The 26001-nt window shown below is 36.1% G+C and overlaps 1 protein-coding gene across 4 annotated transcripts in view; it reads left to right on the forward strand.

Moving 5' to 3' along the window:
* The window catches only part of LOC124362426 (plasma membrane ascorbate-dependent reductase CYBRD1), a 116681-nt gene that overhangs the window by 40872 nt on the left and 49808 nt on the right, over positions 1-26001 (forward strand). Inside the window, exon 1 of one of the 4 annotated variants that reach the window (XM_046816915.1) lies at positions 11007-11153. The exons of 2 other annotated variants lie outside the window; for them this stretch is intronic. In XM_046816915.1, coding sequence (XP_046672871.1) covers positions 11129-11153 — 25 coding nt within the window. In that variant the 5' untranslated portion in view covers positions 11007-11128. Of the gene's footprint in view, positions 1-11006; positions 11154-12305; positions 12361-26001 lie in introns of those variants that run through there. One more of the 4 variants, XM_046816911.1, reaches the window with a different exon arrangement.

A 26001-nucleotide genomic window follows, 5' to 3' on the forward strand; every position in this document is an offset into this window, starting at 1 on the left:
TCATTGCTAAATATATACTATTCATGTAGAGAAAGCTATCTTCGTTTATATCTATGAAGAGATTGACTGGTTATAGTGATCCTAGCGTCTCGCGCAATGACGAGAGGCAGACAGTTCACTTTGTCAAAACGTGTTGGTGCAGCTCTAGCAAGTGTAGCTTATGCTACATGGGGATCGTGCTGAAGCGATCCTCTTGCTCACTAGTGAGGGATTTCTCCCTATATTTGAGTTGACATATGCTCCTTAGAGTTAAGACGGATTGTTTCCTTCAAAAACTATGCCTCCCGCCACCTCTTGTGGCTGCTAAGGCATAGTGGGTACCAACACAGAACTAGTGAATCTGTTTCGACGTTGTTTCGTATCTTCAGATAGACAGCAGATTTGATGTGTTACAGTGTACTCAGTTGAAGATTTAGAGCCTCTTCGTGTACCATTCCAGCCACTGTAGGAGACTAAACTCTACTACTACTCGTATTTTAGGTTGTTGCAAACATATAGACAATATCTGCAGCAGCGAAGAAAACTTAGGACCATGGTATTAGCTTAGAAGGACTTACGTAATAGCATAAATGGATGACACTTTCGTAGAGGAAGGGGACTTTGACAGCGACATAGAGTATGGAAATCAATGGTTGATCTCTGAATTTTCCCAGGAGGTGATTATTCGCGCATTGTTTTCGCCGTTGTTTCTGTGAACAGTATAATCCCGGATCTGAGCAGATGACAGCAGCAAGTGAAGAGACGACACGGCAGACACGTGCCCCACATATTGCCCCCGTCCCCGTCCCCGTGCCGTGCCCAACACGCTTGGACACGCTAGGCCGTGCTGCGGCTAATGTGATCATTACAATCGTATCAATCGCTCGGCCGCCCCGCGAGCTAACTGCCCCGGACCCTCCCCCTCGGTGCAGTTTGTGTCTCCAGATTTCACACTCAGTTATGAACTGTTTTGTGATTAATTATGGTCAGTTTTGTTATTTGTCCTCGAATTTAATTGAATTTTTTGGCCGAGTAATAAATCTCGACTTGTTTTCAAAGTGAGGAACCGCTACAAATTGAGTTGAAAGGATGGTCCTATCCTGGATCCGAGATCGACAAAAAATACGATGATGCATGGTGACAGGTTGTTTCTTTTCTACAGGTTTATATACGAGTGTGCCCATTTAAAATTCTATTCATTTCACACTGTAGTCTCGTAATATTCGCACGTTTTAATGAGTAAACTGAATTTTGAATTAATTCTTTCAATTATATAGAATTATTATATAGAACCGCGAAATTTCAGTCTTTGGCAATTCCGAATGATTTGAATTGAAACAATTTATTAATAATTACAGGATATGAGAAAATTTGACCATTACATTTGTTTTTAGATAAGAATAATTTTGATGTCTCAGTATTTAGAACGTATTGTTTACTCTATGAAGTAATAGTGACGGCAGTTCGTACAATATATTTGCATTCTATAAGCACGGAGCACGCAAAGTGGTTTTCTTGAAATCGAAATAAGAATTTTCTTAAGAAAGAAATCGATTGTCAGCCACTCTAGCTTTCGTTGAGTTCGAAATGGGAGGATATAGAAAGGATTTAAAATATTAAGAAATAACTTTTATCTTATATTTTTAACGCTAAAACAGACAGTTTGACTCGTAAATTGTAGTTTCGTCACGTCAAACAACTAGATAAAATGACTGACAGCCGTCACACTCACGGTTTGTATTATATGCATAGCTGACGATGATTTAACATTTATTTGTGTGCTTTATAATTGGTTTTTAATGTCCAGCTAGCAAAAGTATGATCTGAGAAAATAATTACAGTTTCATATTGTTAGGCCTTTAATACCGTCTCATTTCCAGCTCTACCAAAACTAGCGTGGTTGATGATGGTTTTATTGGAGATAAAATCAATTAATTGTGAATAATGTTTCTAGGTCGTAGTGCCAACCTTTTAATGTATTAAAAAGTTTGGCCTCTGTCCATTCAAAACTTTCAATTTGTAACCATGCTATATTATATTCTCATGACACGGTTTTACAAAGCAAATGCGAAGCTAGACTTTTGGCACATACCTGTGTCTTTTTCCTTACATTTGTATTAATATATTTCAGATCTAAGTTCAAATTGTGTGACGTTTTGTAATCAACAGTCTTCTCAGTGCACAATCCCAACCGTCTATATTCTGACATAACAAGATGCAAACTAATGTGAGGCCTCGTCAACATATTTTTTATCCGCCTAGATGGATACTGTCGTACCCATCCTTCTTTCCTAAGTTCTATATATCAGCGTATAATGGTTCTCCAATTAAGCTCAAATGCTTATGTTATCAGCTTTAGCGTAGTATAAACTGCCGTTGATCTATCAGGAATGAAGGTAACGAATAATACCATAGAGGCTGACAGCTCCCTCAAATAGGGAGGGAGTCGCCCAAAATTCCGCGGGTATTCCAGATTGTGGGTAGTGTTGTATTATTGGTCTAATTTATTATTTGGTCTAAGGTTCAGCTATCCTTTCCTACCCAACCTTTCGTCTTCACTATATGGGTTTAATTTCCTTTTCGGCGCGCCGGAGGGTAAGATTGTGGCGTTGATTGCCACTATGATCGGGTCGGTCAGTGGGAAAGGTATAGTCGGCGGACGTTAGACCGAGGATCAGGACTGGTTGCAATCAGTCCGTTTGTCGGTGGACGGCCTTTAGCTGGAACGGACGTTTAGCGAGGCAGTCAGTCTGGTCGTGGACGTTCTCCGACCGTTTGACAGAACAGGTATTCCGTGAGTCTTAAATAAATCGTAATAAGTCTTGTAACTCATTGTCTTGCGTAATACGAGGCGCGGCTATTTGGAAACGAAACAAGGCGAGCTGATAAGCGGGTAAACAGGGCACTGTTGATCTCCTCAGGCACTCAAGAGTCCGTGGATATCAAGATAAGATCACTCAATCCAGTAGTCTGGTCTGTCGTTTAGTGCGTCGAGTGAAAATCGTTTGCCGGGAAAATTATAAGTGCAATGATTGATCAGCGCGTTGCACGTTAGTTACAAATTAAGTATGTCGGGTTAATTGGGTTAGACGGGTATTTCGCTGTTTCTGGGCAACGGAAAAACCGTGTGTAGTCTATCGAACACTCGATATATTGCTAATTTTAATAGACTTTATCTGAACTTACAGATGTCCAAAAAAGAGTACCGGGATAATGTGACGTTTAAATTATTTAGTTATCCTGAATATTTTTTAAGTAAAGGCTGTTCAAAATCCCGACATTCTTTTTCAGAGATCCTGGATAATTTCTAGTTTAATAGTCAAAGATAGAAGTATAGTCAGCGATTCATTTAATGGAATCTGTTTTGAGGTATCTATCTTCTGATGCGTGTTACCTGTTTGTGTTTGCCTAACTCTAGTGTGGCAATAATATGTTATTATTTGGATTACATTAAATAGATTCAACTGGCAATAGATAACGGTTATCTAACCTTTTTAATGAATGATAAGACATAAATGTACGACTATCTATAAGTGTCTACTGGAGACCTCCGTAGAGAACCCATGTATCTATTATAGTGACAGTGACTCGTTATCGAGATAATGTCAACTATCAGACATTGCCACCATTCAGAAGTCAATTACAAGAGATCTCTCCCCTCTCCCCCCCCCCCCAACTGAGCACTTAACCACTCAACATAATCTGGGATATTTCCCAATTGATAAGCTAAGTTCGGCAATGTGATAATTTGGGTACTCTGTGAAACTTTATTCAACAATTATAGTATTATTGTAGCGGAATGTTTCAGTGAATTTAATAAAAAAATGATTCTTTGATCGATTAAAGTGTTGTCTAATAATCGAAATCATTTGTGTATGATTCCTTAGGTTTTTTCTTTTTTTCAACGCTGTTGGGGCCTCGGACTTTAACTGATATATGAAAGCGTTAAAGTTTGTTTATCGCTACCATTTTGAATTTCACGATATACATTGAAAGCAAAGCTATCGAAGATGTTACGCAATCGAAATGCCCTTGAACTGCCAATCTGCATTATAATTTTAAAAATCTACTTACAGACAGACAAGAAAGTGAGTTATGGACTTAATTATTAACCACTATTATTTATATACCATCTCAAACAGAAAAAATTGCTGATTGCAATGGTGAAACTTATTTTACTGTTTTGGAAACAGTTATGTCACAATGTCGTCATAAATCTTGTCAGAAAGATCGTATTGATCTAGCCATTTTGAAAATTAGTGATATATCATAGGTATGTTAATGTTGGATTATTGCGTGTTTTATATATATATATATATATATATATATATATATATATATATATATATATATATGCAAAGATTTTGTATATTTTGGAAATATTTAGTGTAAAAACTTTATTTTTTTGGTTAATTAAAAAAGAATAATCGTATATATAGCAACAAATTTAAGTACGGCCAGTAAGTACTTAAAAATATACTATGTATAGAAATTGGTTATTAATTAATTTATTGTTTTGTAGTGCATATAATTAAACTTTGTTTATTTTGAAAACATTTAGTACAAGAATTATATTTTTTGTAAATTATGCAAATAATCGTATTCATAGTAACGAATCTAACCCTTTTTTTTCTTCCTTGGGGCGGCCTACTGCCATGCACTTAAGCCTCAAGGGCCTTTTGCGCACCCAATCTAACCCTTAGTTTGCTTTTTGTTTTTACAATATGTATACGTATATATATAAATTCGCTATCTCAGATTCTAATATTTATAATATTAGCACACATTACCAGGGACAGTACCACCATCTTTCAAGATAAATTTAGTGTAGTCATTGTTTTATGGTTTATGCATAATATTGTATACCATAATTATCTCCACATATTCCTGAAAAAATGTACTACACGTATAGGTTTATAGTAAAACTATATTTTTTACTATATGTTTAAATTACTGGTACAAAACACTCAAAATGGCTTGCCATCTGAGGAAAAAATGACTCCCATTTCAAGGGTTAAACAGGAATGATTTATAAAACACTTTTTAATTCTGCTCTAAGAAGTATTATAAGCTACGTATTCTTTTATTATACACAGTTTCGAAAACGTAGGCCTACTGTAAATCATAGGAGTTTACGAGGAATATATCTACAGCGAGGCCTAAATATCTTGGAATTTCAACTGTGTTAGCATGTGAATGGCAGAACTTAGATTATAGTCATTTTAGACGTATACTGTATATATCATAACCATCACAGCTAAAATTGAAAAAATAAGTGAGTGTTGTCTCCACTCCAAAGATGACTGAAAACACGTTCAGAATTCAGGGCAGAAGTACAATCTTATGATAGCTGTATACTTAAAAATATCTCCTTTAATTTCTTATTCCTTAATTTATCCTTATTTGTACTTAGAATATTTATTTTTATTACTTATATATTTTGTAGTTAAAAAAAACTGATCGTTATACCCCCTGTACCAATCTTCCAACTAATAGAAAATAAATATACTAATGTTCTTACTAAATTATGCAAACGTTATTACAAGTATTTGGATGTTTAGTGATACAACAACTCATAAAAAATGTGATTTTTTGGGACGCGACGAGACATTTTATCAGCATTTTAACCAGCTGTTTTATATGTTCTCAAGAATGCGTCTTTGTGCGTCTGTTCCTTGTTTACATCATAAGATGTTGAAATTCTACATAGAACAAGATAGAAAGAGACTAAATATAGCCTTATTGGTCTTTGTACCATAAGAATATTTAATTCCTTTTTTGGTGGCACTGTTTTACGAGATGTTCATTTTAAGACGCTTTCACACGTCCATATGACTCTTAGGGTTTCCTATCTTATTACTAATTAAAAACATAATTTTAAGGCGTGTGCACTATTAGTTAACATCTGTTTTATTTCTATGTTTTTAAAAAAAGGTTAACAAACTCTTGTGTTGTTCCTTTAAGTATGTGCATGCAAATGTAATGAACCTCTCAGCTACTTTTGTGCACTTATTTCTTCATAAGTATCATTTTTGAAAAACTCTAACACTCTTCTTTTAATCCTCAATATTTGTATGATAAAACACGCATTATGATTAAAATACTGGTTAAAAACGTGAATCTCGTATTTGTAGGAAAATAAATTTAACGTCATAGAGTTTGACCTGTGTCTGTAGACTTTCTGGTGGAATTTAAACTACGAAAATAAGTATTTAATATTAAGTATAAACATATAACAGGTCGTACTGTTTTACTTTGAGAGTATCCAGTGACTTAAGGGAGAAACTAAAATATTATAATACGGATGAATCATAAAAACGCTCATGGTTTGTTCTTCATTGTCTTGATTTAATTAAACGTCATTTAGGACGTTTTGCCAGCGTCGGGGGAGGGTGCGGCAGCCATTTTGGCGGGGCGGGACGCGCAAGCTGTTACTGTAATATACCTCTTCCAACCCTCCACCCCCCCACCTAACACATCGATCTGTCGTCATAACGTTATTACACAGTCAAGTGCTTGAATTAGCGATATCAATAAAGGGTGCTTGCGCTTATCTGCACTATCAGATTTTACAGGACAGAGCATATAACATTTTGTAACACCCACTTTATGTAAAATCTTAATAAAATACAATGTCCCGATTTACCCACTCACTCTTTCATTATATCTTCGTACATGTATGTTCTTGTTATTTATTTATCTTCAATCCTCTTGTTTCCATTTTTGGTAAAATTTGCGACACGTGTACATTTATTTTAAATACAAACTGCGATTAAAGACAATAAGAAGGCTTATTCAGTTTACGGTCCAAACAGAACTAATATTTTCCTTTCTAATAGACTAAACATTGAAACTATCGAAATGATAATTTTTCCTCGGCTCTAAAATATGTTTTACCAGTGTAAAAGATGATAGTTTTGGAAATAACTTAAAATAAGAATTACAATTAACAAACAAGTTGTGTTTAGCTGTTTCGCGATCGGATCATTACGTAAAACGATATAATCTATTTTAAGAAATCATACATAATCATGAAAAAAAAAACGTTAATTATTGCAGGCTTGAGAACGAAACCCTGTGAAACATGTGATTAACATAAAAGAATCTTATAATACTGCAGGAAGATAATCTGAGTATGTCAAGAAACGAAATTGAAGCCGACATTGAAAGATTTTTATTTGTTTTACAAATAAGAGGAATGCTAGTTAATTCTTTAATAGACACTTCATTGAACTAAATAATAATATGCGTCAAGAAATGTACACAATAAAAACTTTGAATTGAGTGAATAAATTATCGTAGTTTAATTTGTATTTATTATTATAAAAAGCTGTTCATGATAATATTTGCAATTAAATGATTCTGTACTATTGATAAATGTTAATTAAGGTAGTGTGTAATACAGAAAAAAAGGAAGTGAAACCATAACAATAAATTAAATGCTAAAATGTAGGATGTTTTGCTGTGGTTTGGTTTGGTGTTATATAAATAACATTGCCCACTTCATATGAATACAGAGATAATAGTCTGTATTCGTATTTTATTTTTACATAAGATAGTTTATGCGTGTCAAGAGTTTGAGTTGTCAATGTGTCATTGTGACACTTTATATAATCCGGTATCATTGTAATTTTAGTCGTGTCCTTCTGTAAGGAGCAAAACATACTGGAAAAGTCAGATGGAATGTTCATAATGAATTACACAACTCGTTCTACTTTCTTATGAAATAAAACCACGTGTTTGTTTAATAACAACGCAAATTTTTATTAAAAAAAGACAAGATGTTTCCATTCAAACAAATGTTATATATGTTAAAGCATAATAGTGTGTTTTAAATATAACATAGACATTATTTTATATTTCATTGGTCCGAACTGTTTAAAATTGTCAAAAATAAAAAAAATAATTACAAAATTGTCAATTTTGTTCCTTTTTTTAATAGCACATTTGAGGAAAGAATGTAGAGTGCGTGAATGTTATATTTTCATGGAATGCAACATTTATACTGTTTGTCAACTTCTGAATCATAGTTTTAAAATATCACAGGTGAACAAATCGATTATATAAAGAATTAAGCTATATAGCTACGAGATTGGATGACTGGATGATACCTTTAGATGATACACTCCTAATTAAACCTCGTAGTAAGTAGACTGATGGCCAGGGAAATAGGGAGCACGGATGATCAGGAAATGTAGGAGCGCAAAGAGAACAAGCTAGGGAACCATTGGTGGGAAGATTAGTGAAGTTAGCAAACCAGAAGATTAGTTTGGAAGACCAAATAGCTACAGACATAGTTGTAGGAAGTTTCTAAGAACAAGAGGAGTCAGTGGCCACGGAAATGAATGAAACATCCTTATATCAGGTGGAATTAGAAATCCTTTCTTCTGCTTAAATTCACACATGCAATAAATGATTAGACAAAAATAGCCATTATGCGATTTCACGTGCAATTGTAAACTGTATAATACCGTATAAACAGAAAATGCAAAAAGTTGCAAGTCGAATTTGATTAACACTAACATGGAAACACACTAAAAAACCCCGTATGAATTCAGAATATATAAAATGTTGCTCGTTATATAACAAACCTGAATAGAACCCACGGCCGCCGGACAGTTACACGGTCGTAAACAGCCTGTTTTAGGGTCAGACCTAGCTATAGTGAGATCCTGGGCAAGATTTGCAAACATTGAATTATATTGAAACATCTGCTAAGAAAGAAAGACTTTCTAGAGATGAAGTCGTCATGGAGTATGTTTTCGTTGATTACAACGGGGAAGATCTCCTTCTGGTTTTTTCTACTGTATCTTAAATAGCACCCTCGTAGTCCTATGCATAATTTGTACCCTGACATTAAGGATCTTGGTGTCATTTAGGTAGTTCCACTAGACTGTCTATGTCATTTGAAATTACATCTCGAAACACTCTGTTATTCTTTTAACAGGTTAGAACCACTGATATTGTGTAACTAACTCTTGCTCAAGTTACATAGGTGTTTGTTTCAACTCATTGTCTTTTCACTGAAGTCACGTGCGTTCATACATTTTGTCTCATCACTTGCATACTCAAAATGTTTCCTCCTTTTGTCTGAAGCGTTAAAATTCGGAATTTTTTGAAGCAAGTTTGCGCAGACAGTCGCATGCGTAATGCAAATTAGTATTTAAACAATACAAACAAAAGACATTGTGACGTGTTTTTTGGTCCTGGAAAGTGGTTGACGCTGTTACACAATTAAACCATGATGGAGTAACAATAATATCTTTGTTTTAGGCTAACATCGTTACTCTATTTTGTCACTCACACCCATTGAACATAAAAATAATTTCTCCCCGCCAAATCTCTAATCGAATTTTTGTATCAACGTTGCTATGCAATTATGATATTACTACACGAACCAAAATAGCTGAAAGCAACGTAAATATATATATATATATATATATATATATATATATATTAATAAACATCGAATCACAAAAAGTACTTGCTCCGTCGGGACTCGAACCCGGATCTCTCAGTTGCCGGGTAAATGTGCTACCATTACACCAAAGGGCCCTTACTTTTTACGATTCAATTATTTTATATATTTTGCCGTATCTGTCACATATGCGTTTAAACAACAAAACTAACAACAATATGATCGGAAGACCAAATACCTGTCAAACGACTTTTATTTCCATGAATTAAATTTGTATAAATGGCAATAGCCGAATTTAATATTAATAAACATCAAAGCACAAAAAGTACTGCTCGTATATATATATATATATATATATATATATATATATATATATATATATATATATATATATATATATTATATTTATTTATGTTGGCTGCGGCAGATGCCATACGGTATAGAAGCACATTAAAGGTGGTTGTTCTTGCTCAGTACGACCAGCAGTAAAGCCATTTATATAACTGTAAGCTTTACGTTGCAAAAAAATCGTAAACCCATTTTCATTTTGAAAATTATGTCTAAAAGAGATTAGAACACTTATTCACAAAAAGGGTAACAGTTTATTTATGATATTTGGTTGTTTTGTATTAATTTATATAATTTGAAGATTACAATAATGTATCTCATATCTCCGCTCGCTCACAAAACCGACCCTGACACGCCTTAACCCTTTTGCTTCCATACAACCTGGCAACTACTCGTATGAAACCAGTGCTACATTCTTTCACATAGAAACTGTTTGCATTTTTTAGGAGTTTAGGGGTATTTTCAGAAAATATTCATACAAGCGATCTTTGAAATTTAAGGTATTTTGTGAATCGTTTGGCGAACACTGTTCCAATATCTATGGTGGATGTTGTCTGTTGGACGGTTATCAGATAATCCCTCACCAGTGAGTCATTTACTCCCCCGAATAACAAGCACGCTTGTACATGTTACGGAACACGATGGGGTATGATGCTGAACCCACATGCACAAATTGTGAAATATTGATCGAACAGCGATATTCGATGTACTGTACAATCATGTATATTAGAGTAGCTAGATGTTTCTGCAGTAATATTGGAGAACTATTCAGCGTAGGGGTAGGAAATCTTAGCGAGTAGCATGATAAGGGAACAGGGCGAGGGAGTCAGAAGAAATTTAGATCAGGAATAAGAAAGAAGGTAGAAAGATATGGTTCGTAGGATAAGCAATTTTAGAGGCACTGATAGAAGAACCCTTCTGGGGCATCGCCCTGAGTATCCTGTATTGAGTGAGAGATCTATAAACAAGGGTGCATACTTTAGAATGATGAATGCAATCACAGTAAATACATAGTTTTATATTAGAGACAACGTGGTATACTACAAGTTTAATAGCGTCTGCAATTAGTACAACTGCCATAGCATATCCGCTCCGTGTATATCGGTATGCTCAGTGAGGACTTCCGACGTACCTTGGGCGGAGGCACATCAAAGCGATAAGCTCGGGTTATGTAACAGGTGGATCCGCGGCTGTGTTCGAGCTGCATCCGCCAGGGCGCGAATGCGGCGAGACCAGAGGGTCAAGGTCGCTCGCTGAAGGAAACGCTGTAGTTTAGAGAAGTCTGTGTTCAGTTCACATTCTCCTCTCTCTCTGTTCGGTGACACGCCTCGGCGGCCTCGACCATAATACACACACGGTGAGAGACAGTGAAGTGGCAGACACATGGACACCATCTACTCTACATTCTGTGAGTATCTTATCTCACTGATAACGTAACGTGGTAATCAGCAGCCAGGGCTGTTAGCTCAGAGATACGTTAGTCTATGCTGTTACTACAAGATAGAAGAGTGAAGTTTTGTTTGCTTAGAGTGGACATGAATTAAATTAGTTTCTTTTTTTGTTTGCTTTTAACTTAGTTCAGTAAAGAAGAAAGGCGATTTTTGTACACTAATGGCTATAGTCTCGGCTTTCTAACCGAGAGATCACGGGTTCAAATCCCGGGGAGGTCCAATCATGTACTTTGTACTTTTAAAATAAAAAAACAGTGCACTTTTCAGCCGGCATAAATGACGCTGACGCTAAAATGAGATAAAAAATAAAAAAGGCGATTTTTCATACTGGCCTCTACCTATCGTTTACATTTCGCTTGTGTAATATAAATAGATATAGAAAACAAATGTTCCACCTCCTAAAACATAGGGCCTCCGGAGAAACATATTTGAAAGTCTAAGATAATCTAAATAAGCAAAGCTAATTTTCGGATCAAGCAACTCACCAAGACTTTCGCGCTTTGAGGCAATCTGATCCCACGAAAATGTAACATGCATGCTCTACTTTGAAAAAAGTTTTAAGGATGACATTTCTGGCACAGTTAAAACAACACAAGATAATAAGGAAAACTTATTCGTTTCTTTACTTACACTATAGAAGTGTACATGACAATATTTATATTGGAGGATTTAGTCATAGAGTAATGATACTATATCACATCGTTTCTTATGGCTCAAAGTTGGGTTCGTAATGAAAGAAACGTCTTTTTTCAATAAGTTCGGTGATAATGGTTATGAAAATGTTTAAAAGTCGTGGTTTCCTTACAGATTTATAAATGTTAGGCATGAAAAAAATGTAAATATAGTCACGTGCCTGATTAATAAAATCATGTCTATTTATAATGAGGTTATAAGTTATCAGCAAGCCAATTGATGTGTCATATGTTCCTGGCTGAATCAGAAGTTACGTAAGAGTGCTGGCGCAGATGTTACAAAAAGCCTCTGTCTGTCTTGTTATTTCCGTGTACATGTTGCTGTTTGTTTATTTTTTGCAACCAGTTGTTAACTTGTGAATAGCTCTGTTAATAACAAGATAGAAAACTTATTTGAAGGAAAAATGGATGTGGATACGCTGTTTATATAATATGTCAGAAGAGAAAGAAAAGATTCTTCTCTCAGAGCTTCGTAAGTTTTTGTCTTCCCACAATAGCCGTGATAACCGTACTAGTGCATAGTGATGCTGTAGTTTTGTTTCTTGTAGATGATCAGAATAGGGCATAGTAATAGTGGAATAAACTTAGCCGACTGCAACTGTGGAGCACCTCACACTTGAATCTGTTCAAAACAAAGTTGTACCTGCATTTAGTGACCTTTTTCTCACTACATATTTTTATATTTATTATATAATTCCTTTGGGCTGTATTTCTGATTTAGAAACTATACATATTTATATGCTACTAGATAAGTGTTTTGTGTGTACAAATGTTTGCACAGCTCAATGACATATTTACTTTTCTAATAAAAATGTTCTAAAAACGCCCACGAAATTGGCCGTCCCTCAGTTACGTAACGCACAAGAGGAGAAGGGGGAGTTTTCGGCAGTGCTACGCATCGTTATGGGGAAAGGTGGGAGGGGGCTCGACGCAGCGTTACGTAACTATTAAACTATTAATTGATCTATTTGTTCAAAATTTGCCTGGTTCATACCAGATTTCAAAGTTATTATTGTATTTTCTTCCCTAAAAACTAACGGAAAGAAGCCTGACAATTCCATAGAAATGCAATTAGTTGCAAATTGCATTGGTTAAGCAAGTTGTTTAAATATCTTAGTGTAAAGAGTTTTTTGTTACCGAGTATTACATTTTAAAGTTTGAGACAAACTTTGACACTGTTTAATAAAAACTTTGGGTCGAGAATATGTCTCCCTCACTCATGTACTCGGGTGTAAGGACAGTACTATACGGAACGAAAAACCGCGAACGAAAGTCACCAGCAGAAAAGCTGTATCAGGACCTACGGTGCGTACTATACAAACAGAAGGCAATGTCGGAGAGGCGGCGTTCACGCCAATTCGGCGCCCACCTTGTTTTAGATCAAACCATGATCAAAAACATAACAGGACTAAGATTATTGTTGTTTTTTCTGGTTGTTACGTATTTTATTCGTAACATATTATGTCCGATAGAGATAAGTTTAGTGTGGGAGTGGAACAACGTCCAGCTCTGTTGCAATGTCAACTGTGAGAAATTTAGTAATTCAAATAAAAGGCAAGGTGTTAGGCTGAAGCTATGAAGATCAAAACTTCACCACATCGTGCATAAACTCAGCAAGTGATCAATGCACTGACACAAACGATTTCTTCCTCATCCTTATTTGACACTGGCTTATATTAAGTTCAGTCTTATATTAGTTTTATAATGATAAACCACGTTTTACTTTGGAGTTTAATTGTCTTTATTATATCACAACTTTTAAAATAATATAAATTGGGGCGGTTGGGTAATGGTGGCAGTGTTACGTGATTATTTGAGGAGGGTTAGTATTACCGTTACATGGGTAGATTGGGGGGGGGGGGAATGAAAAGTCCGATTTTAGCGTCACGTAATTAGGGGATGCCCCCTTACTTCACGGTTACTTAAAATACAATTTAGGAAATTGTAAACAAGAGATTTAAATAAACATTTTGAAAACATTTTTCACAGTATTTTAAGTCAATTAATATGAAGTCGAAATACTTTACGGCGGTAGTTCGGATTAACATTAAGGGAAAGAAAGGAATTGGAAACTGGATATGGGGTAGTATTCCGGTGTGAGGTGAAAAGGTGTGGACTGTGGAGTACTGGCACAGGCACAATATTCGTGGTTCGCTTTAATCTGCTTTTTATTAAATATTTCCAGGTCATAAATGCAAAATTTCTATATTATCATTCTATATTTATATAATTAATTTCTAGTTCTCGAGGGCACTCCTTGCCAAACGGCGTAATTCGTTTCTACTAACCAAGATGGTTGATGTTATAGTGACAAGTCTGTTAATATTAACTGCATTTATAAAAGTTTAATAAATGTTAAATACAATTAAACTAAATGTAATTTTGTGATAATGTTCTTGAAATTCGATGAAAATGGTATACCGCCTTTGAATTCGCGACTCAACGTTTTTACCAAAACAACACGTTGTATGTATAGAACCAGCCCGGAATGTTTTTTAATGTTTAAATCGATTTTAAATACTGCAAAGAAAGAATAACGAGATGATTGGAAATATCTTAGTTGTAACCAAAATTACACGAATAAGTGACAACGCCTCTGGACGGTGAATGCTCTTGTGATTCTGGGCTATTGTTATATTTTGTGTGTAATTAACACAGCCCATCTTGTCCTTTTACGTAATATATTTTCCAAGGAGCCGTCAATGAGAGCACATATGTGGTCTGAGAGTACTCAATGGCTCTAGCCTCGAGGTCAATGAATGGTTTTGTTAGAAGGAAACCGCAACTCTTAGAATATCTCTTCGCCGCGTGTGCGGAAGCTCGCGGTGTTCTCTCGTCTAGCGTCGTCTGGCAGATACAGGTTTAGAATGGTCCACTTTGTACTATTAGTGTGGGTATCAGATGTACGAAAATATATGTATCAAGCAGCGTACCAACTCCACCATGTAAACTTTTTATGGTAACAAACACTCACTGGAGAAATCACTAGTATCTATCTGTCCAAGGCTCTTGCTCAAACACGTTCCCCCTCCCCAATATTAACAGCTTTAATATCTCAAATTATCGGTTCTACTCGAAGTACTGGCTTATAATGGAGGGTGATAATATAAGATTACAGGCAGAATATAAAACCTGGTACGGATTTTAATTAGTATTTCATCAATGATATTTATAGAGTTCCTGAATAGTAAAGATTTGTTTACTTTTTGTAGGGGAAATTTCGAAAGAACTTTGTTTCAAGCTGAATTGTCTAACATTCGTCAGTGTAACTTGTAATTAATCATTTAAAGATTAGCTCCTCTCTCGATCCGTATTCCGCTATTTTTTCTTAAACTCTCCTCTGTAAATGTCACATCTCCGTTACCATGCGTCAGACATTCACATTGGAATAATTATGTATATAGTTGCGCCCTGAAGTTAAAGACATTACAACCTCTTATGCTCATTATACCTATTTTGTAAATATTTGCCGAAATGTCACATTAAAAGGTGTTTTTTCTATTTTCTCCTATAAACGTCTATTACTATCGAAATTCGGTGAAACTAAATGAAATACTTATTATCATAAAGCTTTTCTTTTTGTATAAAAGTACATTCTTAAACAGTATACTTATGTTAAGCGCCGGTTGTACTGGCTTCATTTATATTAGCACCATAAGACTTTTGTAAAACTTAAATACTTTTACGATAATATTTTTAGTCGTAGAATCATATGAGATTTTTCAATTTAATGATATACTTAAATATGCCTTCAAACGTATATATTTGTATTTGTTATTCAGAAAAAAATATTTTGTGCTTCATTGTTCAAATATTAAACATTATAGACTTAACAAGAAAAAAAATCGTTTGGGTACGTATTAATTATATATTGTTTAAATGAGAGACCTCACATTATTCTACATTCATAAAAATAAGAGCGTTAAAGAGTATCAAGTTGAATATTATTCTCATAGGGATCAAACGTAATGTGGTATCACTCCAGCCGGCTCAATGGAGTTGCCCTCATCATGTTTTCAATAGCTTTGAACCTTGACTTTTTAAGCTTTATTATAATTTACCGATCCAATATACTGTATACGGATGGATGACAACGCTACCACTTTCCCAGAGGCTTTAGGGGATGGATTGTGTTCACGTCGCCTCGATGTAAACCTCCCCAATTCTACGAGATCCCTGTTTTTCTACGTTCTCTTATTTTTCATGTGTTGCCAGGAAAATGTTATGAAATATCTTAGAAATCTTCAACAGCTTACTGACACATTTTGCTATTTACATCATAAAACAGTTTACAGACTTTCAGGGTGTTCATTTTTATTTATGGTAATTGACTTGCAGTGTACAAAATGGAAGCATTTCAACAATTGTAGCCACATATATATCTTCAGGTCCCAGTCCTTTTAGAAAAACTTACTTTGAGAATAAAATCAGCACATTTCAAAGACACTGTGGCCTCTTCGAATTAAAACAAGTACTGTATGCACATTAAAGATGCTTTTTTCAACTAATTGCCATAATTTTATAACAGGTAATAGAATTTCAGTTTAAATCTGTAAACATTTACTATTCCTGATGTCACTGTAGAAGCTGCTGAAACTGTTTGTTCTTATGCCCTTATATACCGGGAGAAATTGGTGAAATGAAAATAGTTCTACTGTTGTAATCATTTTATTTAAATATCAGAATCAGTTATATAATAATTATAAGTCAAAGCATCCCTTTAAAACGCAATAAACTAAGTAGTATTCAATAATGTGAATAAATGTTTACTCGGTGTCTAGTATTAAGCAATTATTTTTGTGTTTCCCATGGAAAGTTTTAAAATCTTAGCAATGGTATAAGAATTTGTATTGCGTGAAGAAGGGGTAAATCAGCTGCTAGGTGTCGGGGTGCAAGAAGTACATGCTGTACGGTGCGAGTGCCGAGTTTGGAAGTTAACCACAAACTAAAGAGACGAGTACAACAACGAGAACTGTTTATTCTGTGTAAATACTTTGCTAAACGCAGAAATAAACAAGCTACATATAAATGTAACTTCTGTTATTGTAGCTAGCTCTACTGGTTAGTTTGTAGGTAGCTTACAAACTCCGCTATCAGAGAGTAGTTAATGCAGCGCTTAGTAGTTAAATTTTTAATAATTAAAGCTAATTTCTGTACGCCTACTAAGATATGAAAGCTTTTACTGTGAAACTTGTGCGACGGCAAAATTAGACAAGGAGCTTATGCAAGTATAAACAGCTCACTGCGGCGCGTTGCATTGCATTGCATATTACGCAGTGCACGTTGTATATCTATAACCTTTAACCCAGTAAATATTATGTAGCTCAGGGTCTAAGGCGTTGGCCTTTGTATCAGTGTTAATGATGCACAGGTTCATATCCTTTCAGTGACCGCTGCACTTATCACTACTGTCGACCTTGTACTGTATTTAACTGAACTTAGTTATATAATTAAATTATAATACTATTAGTCTTCACGACATCATTACCACGTCAGGTACTTCTATCAATCTTGAACAAATTCAATCACAACCACAGTTTGATCGACTGAGATCGGCGTTCATAAGATTATTTTGGGTTTTTATAGACATTATATAAGTTAAATATGATTGTAATTTTTCTTTTGAGAATAACATTTTGGTCGAAATTCATGTTAATATTTGGGCCGCTTTAAACATTTGGCCGAATCTAAATAAGTTTAGAAGGCAACTATTAAAAATAGGAAGTATATTATTAGTATATGATTTTATATTGTCGTCTGACAGTATTCCCCGATCAAATATCAGGAGTATAATACAGTTACTTATTTGTGCCATTGTTTAGGTAGACTTATTGACAGAGTATAGTTTTATCATCTCAATATAACTGCGGTGGTCTTTCCGATTCCTAAAAGTGCTACTGAATGAACTGTAATTCTTCACGAATTAGTACTCTATTCAAATCAAATCAAAATGCCTTTATTTACAAGCGTTTCTCAGTACATACACTGTTTTGCAGAACAACTCAAGTCATTTAATGGCCTTAAACACTAAATAACAAAGACTTGTGATTAAAACTAAAGGAACAACATTGAATTATACTAAATACTAAAACTTATACACTAACAACTTAAATACGTTATTTATCAACACATATGTAGTCCTTAAGTTTTAATTTAAAAGAATTGCAACTGTATTGCTTAAGGCTAAGGGGGAGGCCATTGTACAATTTAGGGCCGAAATACGAAAAACTTTTCCTCCCGACTTCATGCCTGACTTTTCGAAAGTCAAGAAGGTAGCCATGGCGGGTACTGCGTTGCGAGACCCCTTCCCGGAACAACAACCGCTCGCTCAGGTACTGCGGTTCCTGGTGTGATAGGACCTTGTGGACCAATGAGCAAGTCAACATCCTGCAGACGGACTCCACTGGTAGCAGCATCTCGAAAGGGGGACACGTGATCAAAACGTTTCAAGTTGAAAATGAAACGCACCGCAGAGTTTTGAAGTCTCTGAATACGTTCTACGTCCCCCGCGAGATGCTGTTACCATAGGCTGGATAGCAGTAATAAATGACGGAAAAAACCATCGACTACTGCATAAGCTGAAGCTTCGCAAATTCCGGCAGTAGAGATCTGAATCTGTATAGACCTCTTAATATGCCAAGTGCACGTTGTATGACATAAGTGACGTGTTCAGAGAATGTTAGATCGCTATCAAGCATGATGCCGAGCGTTTTCACCCTGTCACACAAGGTCAAAAACTCTCCATCAAGAGCAATCCCCACACCACTGTCTGTCAAGGCCTGTATTGTGTTGTGTGGTATAGTATGAAGGACAGTGCACTTGCCTACATTGAGCTTTGACCCATTGTCTACAGACCATTTACTGATGTTTTCAAGATCAGAGTTTATATTCCGTATCAAAGATATTACAGATATTATAAGATGCATATATTTCTGAGAGGTCGTTATACTGTGTTATAATCCCTATTATTTTTGGCAGTGACCGCTCATGGTTGAGTAACCTACTCGTGTTGAGATTATCTTCCTAGTATTTTAACAGGCGTTTGGAGAGCCACCGCGCCTTATTTTTGAGAAAGCTTTCAGTAATTTTATTTCCTACCGAACTTGCTAGCGGGCTTAAATTCTGTGTATTAGACGGTCCATTTAGAGTATTGTTAGGTGTACTGAATTCTAAGTTTCTTTACCAGTTCCGGTATTCTATAATATCAATGGTATATCAGCTAGAGTCGGCTGTACTGAAACGACTTGAAGTTTTCCCTCATGATAGCAGTTTTAAACCTTATTCACTTTAACGGCTTTATTTTTAGTCGTAGAATAATGCGAGAGGTCTCATTTCAAACCATCTTAAATACACATACAAACACATTTTCGTTTTTAGATATTTTTGTACGTAATTCAGAAAAACGTCTGATATGTTTTGATAAGATAACAGGATTTCGGGATTTTTTCATCGTTATGGTTACAAAAGGTATAACACAACGTTTCGAATCTATCCTCTTCAACAGGTGTGGGAGGTATTAATACATGAAAAATAAAGAACAGAAAGAAGAAAAGAAGGAAATCTTTCTGTTCTTTATTTTTGTATGTACTAATACTCCCACACCTAACGAAGAGGATTGTTTCCAATCCTCGAAACGTTGTGTTGCACCTTTTGTAACCATAACGATGGCAAATGTCCATAATCCTGTTATCCTGTCAAACCTTCCATCGCCAATAACAAACTTTAAACATTGAAGTTTTTTGTTTATCGTTCGAATATTCAAAATGTACCCACTTAAAAGAAGACGAAAAAGCGTTTAGATGCGTATTAATGATATCTTTATAATGTGACATCTCCCATAATGTTACAATCAAGGGCTTAAACGTTAATTTTTTAAATTTGGACACTCTCTCTACTGATCGCCGAAATGACAATACAATATAATTTTACGCCATCCATTGTTTCAGCAAAATTGTGGAAGTTGCTTTTTCTTGTAAATATAATACTTAGTTCTTTTTTGAGAGGATCTTTCCGTAGATTCCAAGCTGGTATTTTCTAAATACGTAAGCAATTTTTGTTTAAAAGCTTCACAAGAAATTGGGCCTTGTTAAGTGGATCGCAAGATCGTTATACACAAACACAAACAAAGATTCGTCATTTTATATAATTATTTTCGGTTCGAAGGAATCTTGAGAATGCCACCTTTTACGGAATAATAGACGAGCTTGCATAAATTGATACTCGGCGGAATAAATTCCTTTCTTGAGAGGTCTAAAATCTAGTAGCTTATGTAATAATAAACCGCTTACTTTAGTTAATGTACAGAATTAAGTCCATAACATTGAACAGGTTTTAACTAATATATGGTCATCAAGTTGTGTATACAGATGCACTTTATGTTACACTTTATCCGCCAAGCGCTTTTCTAGACAGGGAACGTAGCATGTAAGCCACCTAGTCCCCGCCAGTAGTGTCTATGGGTGACTGTGTAAGGCTGTATGTTTGTGTATCATGACTGTTATCATGTGCTCCGGCCTTCAATGTCTACAACACTCCGGCTGTGCTCAAACGACTTTCAGTTTTGTCTTAAGGTGTGTATACAAATGCACTTTCCATCACATTTTTCCCGCCAAGTGATTCTCTAGACAGGGAACGTAGGATATAAGCTACATAGTTAAGCCCCCTAGTTCCCGCCAGAAGTGTCTATGTCTGACTGTGTAAGGCTGTATGTTTGTGTATCGTGGCCGTTGTCAAGTGCTCCGACCTTCAATGTCTACAACACTCCGGCTGTGCTCAAACGACCCTCCGTTTTGTATTAAAGTTGTGTATACAGATGCACTTTCCATCACATTTTTCCCGCCAAGTGATTCTCTAGACAGGGGACTTAGGATATAAGCTACATAGTTAAGCCCCCTAGTTCCCGCCAGAAGTGTCTATGTCTGACTGTGTAAGGCTGTATGTTTGTGTATCGTAGCCGTTGTCAAGTGCTCCGACCTTCAATGTCTACAACACTCCGGCTGTGCTCAAACGACTTTCAGTTTTGTCTTAAGGTGTGTATACAAATGCACTTTCCATCACATTTTTCCCGCCAAGTGATTCTCTAGACAGGGAACGTATGATGTAAGCTACATAGTTAAGCCCCCTAGTTCCCGCCAGTAGTGTCTATGGCTGACTGTGTAAGGCTGTATGTTTGTGTATCGTGGCCGTTGTCAAGTGCTCCGACCTTCAATGTCTACAACACTCCGGCTGTGCTCAAACGACCCTCCGTTTTGTATTAAAGTTGTGTATACAGATGCACTTTCCATCACATTTTTCCCGCCAAGTGATTCTCTAGACAGGGAACGTATGATGTAAGCTACATAGTTAAGCCCCCTAGTTCCCGCCAGTAGTGTCTATGGCTGACTGTGTAAGGCTGTATGTTTGTGTATCGTGGCCGTTATCATGTGCTCCGACCTTCAATGTCTACAACACTCCGGCTGTGCTCAAACGACTTTCAGTTTTGTCTTAAGGTGTGTATACAAATGCACTTTCCATCACATTTTTCCCGCCAAGTGATTCTCTAGACAGGGAACGTATGATGTAAGCTACATAGTTAAGCCCCCTAGTTCCCGCCAGTAGTGTCTATGGCTGACTGTGTAAGGCTGTATGTTTGTGTATCGTGGCCGTTATCATGTGCTCCGACCTTCAATGTTTACAACACTCCGGCTGTGCTCACACGACCCTCAGTTTTGTCTCAACAACGTATACCGTTATCGGCTTTTAGTGTGATCGTGTTTAGCTTACAGTTTTCCGCAATTGAATGTTACACTAGATACAATTGGGCGTTTTTATTGCGACAATATAGGAAGAGATAATATAGGAACCCCCTCTAAAAAATTGTTTGGATACTTATGGGTCTGCTCAATGACTGCTCAAAAGTACCATACGTGCAGGGAAGTAATGTTTTAGCATTGTCAAAGTTGACCAAACTTAAGGTGGACTTCAATGCGGCCAGTTCTTAGCTTATTCAGGGTGCTTCTGAAACTTTATTACAAAATTCAGTAGCTCACTGTTACCGCAAATAATAACGAAAGAGTAAAACGTATTTAAGAGAACTTGTGCTTTAATTCTGAGGCGGTGCATGGATATTTAAAAAAAAGTGATAGCTCCTGTACGCGTTAAAAGTGTTTAACCTAAACTGAACAATAATGCCGTAATTACATAAATACGCTGAAATTACTTAAATGTAATCTGTTCTGAAAGAGGTATCATATATTCTAAATCACTTGATTGGTTGTGATTCAACTTAGGAACCTACGTTAAACAGAATTAATTCTAATATGAACGTCCATTCAGTGTTTAATGATCGAGACGAGGGAAAGGCGGAACAGTCAGTGGGTATGTTAGTCATGGACAGGACATTGAAAGTTTTGGCCTTGAGTCACAGAGCGTTAGCTAGCGTCTGTCCACAGCAGCCCAACGTCTAAGAGACTGACAGAAGCAAAAGTTAAAATATAACCAATAAATATTATACATCAATTTATAAAGTCCAAACTTAGATTACTTGGCATTTATGAATTAGAAATTCGACATATGCAATATTGGCCCGTTTGTTACCGTTCCTTTCCCTTTACCATTTTCACTAACACATTTAAATAGCATTATTTCTTAATTATTATTGATTGATTTAGCTCTTTATTTAGACAGATAAGGTTAGACCACTTAACCTGTGTTAACTAATACAAATACAAAATTATTTATAACTATTTGATAATAATAAAAACATAACAGCATAAAAAAGTAAACACAGAGAAATTAACACGCTTAAAATAAACAAAAATGAAACTTAAAAGTACTTACTATAACTGTTTTTACACAAGAATATATAGAACAAAATGTATATATGTGATTATGAAACAAAATGTATAAATTTCTTCGTACGTATAAAACGATAAAATATAACGCTTGTAACTTGACTAAAAAAACAATAACACTATTTATAATACACATAACAAAATATGAAAACATTTGTATACAAAAGAAAGAAGATTTAAAAAAGTAATATAAACATTGAATTAAAAGAAGTAGAGAAGCAATAATCATACACACACGCATTCATTCTTCCTGTAACCAACCTAGCGTAGTCACTCTCGGGCCCCACGACCACGGCCTTCTGCTGCAAGAAGTAAGTCTTAACTAGGGAAGCAAACCGATCCCGGCTCACTAAACGTTTCATAGAAGCTGCAAGTAAGTTCCACGTACAACATGCAGTTACGACAAATGACTTGTGAGTACTGCTGTTTTATGGTGAGAAATTCGAACCAGAGCTGGTGTTCCTTGCACATTTACGACAAATGACTTGTGAGTACTGCTGTTTTATGGTGAGAAATTCGAACCAGAGCTGGTGTTCCTTGCACAGTTACGACAAATGACTTGTGAGTACTGCTGTTTTATGGTGAGAAATTCGAACCAGAGCTGGTGTTCCTTGCACAGTTACGACAAATGACTTGTGAATACTGCTGTTTTATGGTGAGAAATTCGAACCAGAGCTGGTGTTCCTTGCACATTTACGACAAATGACTTGTGAGTACTGCTGTTTTATGGTGAGAAATTCGAAACCAGAGCTGGTGTTCCTTGCACATTTACGACAAATGACTTGTGAGTACTGCTGTTTTATGGTGAGAAAATTCGAACCAGAGCTGGTGTTCCTTGCACAGTTACGACAAATGACTTGTGAGTACTGCTGTTTTATGGTGAGAAATTCGAACCAGAGCTGGTGTTCCTTGCACAGTTACGACAAATGACTTGTGAATACTGCTGTTTTATGGTGAGAAATTCGAACCAGAGCTGGTGTTCCTTGCACATTTACGACAAATGACTTGTGAGTACTGCTGTTTTATGGTGAGAGAAATTCGAACCAGAGCTGGTGTTCCTTGCACATTTACGACAAATGACTTGTGAGTACTGCTGTTTTATGGTGAGAAATTCGAACCAGAGCTGGTGTTCCTTGCACATTTACGACAAATGACTTGTGAGTACTGCTGTTTTTATGGTGAGAAATTCGAACCAGAGCTGGTGTTCCTTGCACAGTTACGACAAAATGACTTGTGAGTACTGCTGTTTTATGGTGAGAAATTCGAACCAGAGCTGGGTGTTCCTTGCACAGTTACGACAAATGACTTGTGAGTACTGCTGTTTTATGGTGAGAAATTCGAACCAGAGCTGGTGTTCCTTGCACATTTACGACAAATGACTTGTGAGTACTGCTGTTTTATGGTGAGAAATTCGAACCAGAGCTGGTGTTCCTTGCACATTTACGACAAATGACTTGTGAGTACTGCTGTTTTATGGTGAGAAATTCGAACCAGAGCTGGTGTTCCTTGCACAGTTACGACAAATGACTTGTGAGTACTGCTGTTTTATGGTGAGAAATTCGAACCAGAGCTGGTGTTCCTTGCACATTTACGACAAATGACTTGTGAGTACTGCTGTTTTATGGTGAGAAATTCGAACCAGAGCTGGTGTTCCTTGCACATTTACGACAAAATGACTTGTGAGTACTGCTGTTTTATGGTGAGAAATTCGAACCAGAGCTGGTGTTCCTTGCACAGTTACGACAAAATGACTTGTGAGTACTGCTGTTTTATGGTGAGAAATTCGAACCAGAGCTGGTGTTCCTTGCACAGTTACGACAAATGACTTGTGAGTACTGCTGTTTTTATGGTGAGAAATTCGAACCAGAGCTGGTTGTTCCTTGCACATTTACGACAAATGACTTGTGAGTACTGCTGTTTTATGGTGAGAAATTCGAACCAGAGCTGGTGTTCCTTGCACATTTACGACAAATGACTTGTGAGTACTGCTGTTTTATGGTGAGGAAATTCGAACCAGAGCTGGTGTTCCTTGCACAGTTACGACAAATGACTTGTGAGTACTGCTGTTTTATGGTGAGAAAATTCGAACCAGAGCTGGTGTTCCTTGCACAATTTACGACAAATGACTTGTGAGTACTGCTGTTTTTATGGTGAGAAATTCGAACCAGAGCTGGTGTTCCTTGCACATTTACGACAAATGACTTGTGAGTACTGCTGTTTTATGGTGAGAAATTCGAACCAGAGCTGGTGTTCCTTGCACATTCTACAACAAAATAGAAAATAGGAAAACAAAAATCGTGTCTCTTACATCGTTGACTTAGCAAGTTGTACATAATAAAGTGAGATATGTTCACCTCGCTTTAAATTGGACAAGAAACGTAACAATAATTTTGAACCTACTGCATCTATCGCTCAAGGAGAAAGTCATGTCTTTAACCTCGGCGACAGTTGTAAAGGAAATGTAACGAATGACTTAAGAAGAACGAGCTTTATTGCATGGGACAAAATCTTTTGTATTTTTTAAAGCGCGTGGAATGATGAAAATATCTTTTTACAAGTGCCTAAGTCTAGTTCAATATGTTGTTAATAATCAATCCCAAGCTCCTCACACTGCTGCAGTACGAAAATAGTACAATTCATTGGTTTCCTTGTACATTCTTGTCAAATGTATTCAAAAGCATAGAATGCCCAATTATTATAGGTTTTGTTTTTGTATTAAGAAGTTTTAGTCCATGCCTTTCAGTCCAATGTACTATCTGTAGAACGTCCAAGTTAATGTTTTCAACTGTTCGATTACGTTACAGTGAGCGTATATATGGAGATCGTCCGCATAAGCATGAAATTATGTTTGATTCAGTATAAACAGTAAGGGACCAAGAATAAATACTTATGGTATATATCATATGTAACAGGATTCCAGTCTGCTATTTTGTCATCAACCACTGCTGTCTCCCACACAGATACGATCCCATCCATGGAAGAACCTCAGCAGAAAATCTCACGAATATAAATTAATAGAGTGTGATTAACAGAGTCAAAGGCCTTGGAGACTTCAAACAAGACTAGAACAGTGTATTGTCGCTGATCCATGGCAAGTCTCATGTCGTCTATTATTCACAATAACGCAGTTTCAGCACTGTGATATTTTATAAATTCAGACTTGTGAATGTTGAAAATATCCTTTGATTCAAGGAACTGTAAAAATTGGCAATGTTAGTGTTGTGAGGTCGTTCAAGACTTCTAGATAATGCAGGCAGAATAATAATGCGTTTGTAGTCCTG

Source organism: Homalodisca vitripennis, chromosome 5 (genome assembly GCF_021130785.1).
Source record: "Homalodisca vitripennis isolate AUS2020 chromosome 5, UT_GWSS_2.1, whole genome shotgun sequence".
Taxonomy (NCBI): Eukaryota; Metazoa; Arthropoda; class Insecta; order Hemiptera; family Cicadellidae; genus Homalodisca; species Homalodisca vitripennis.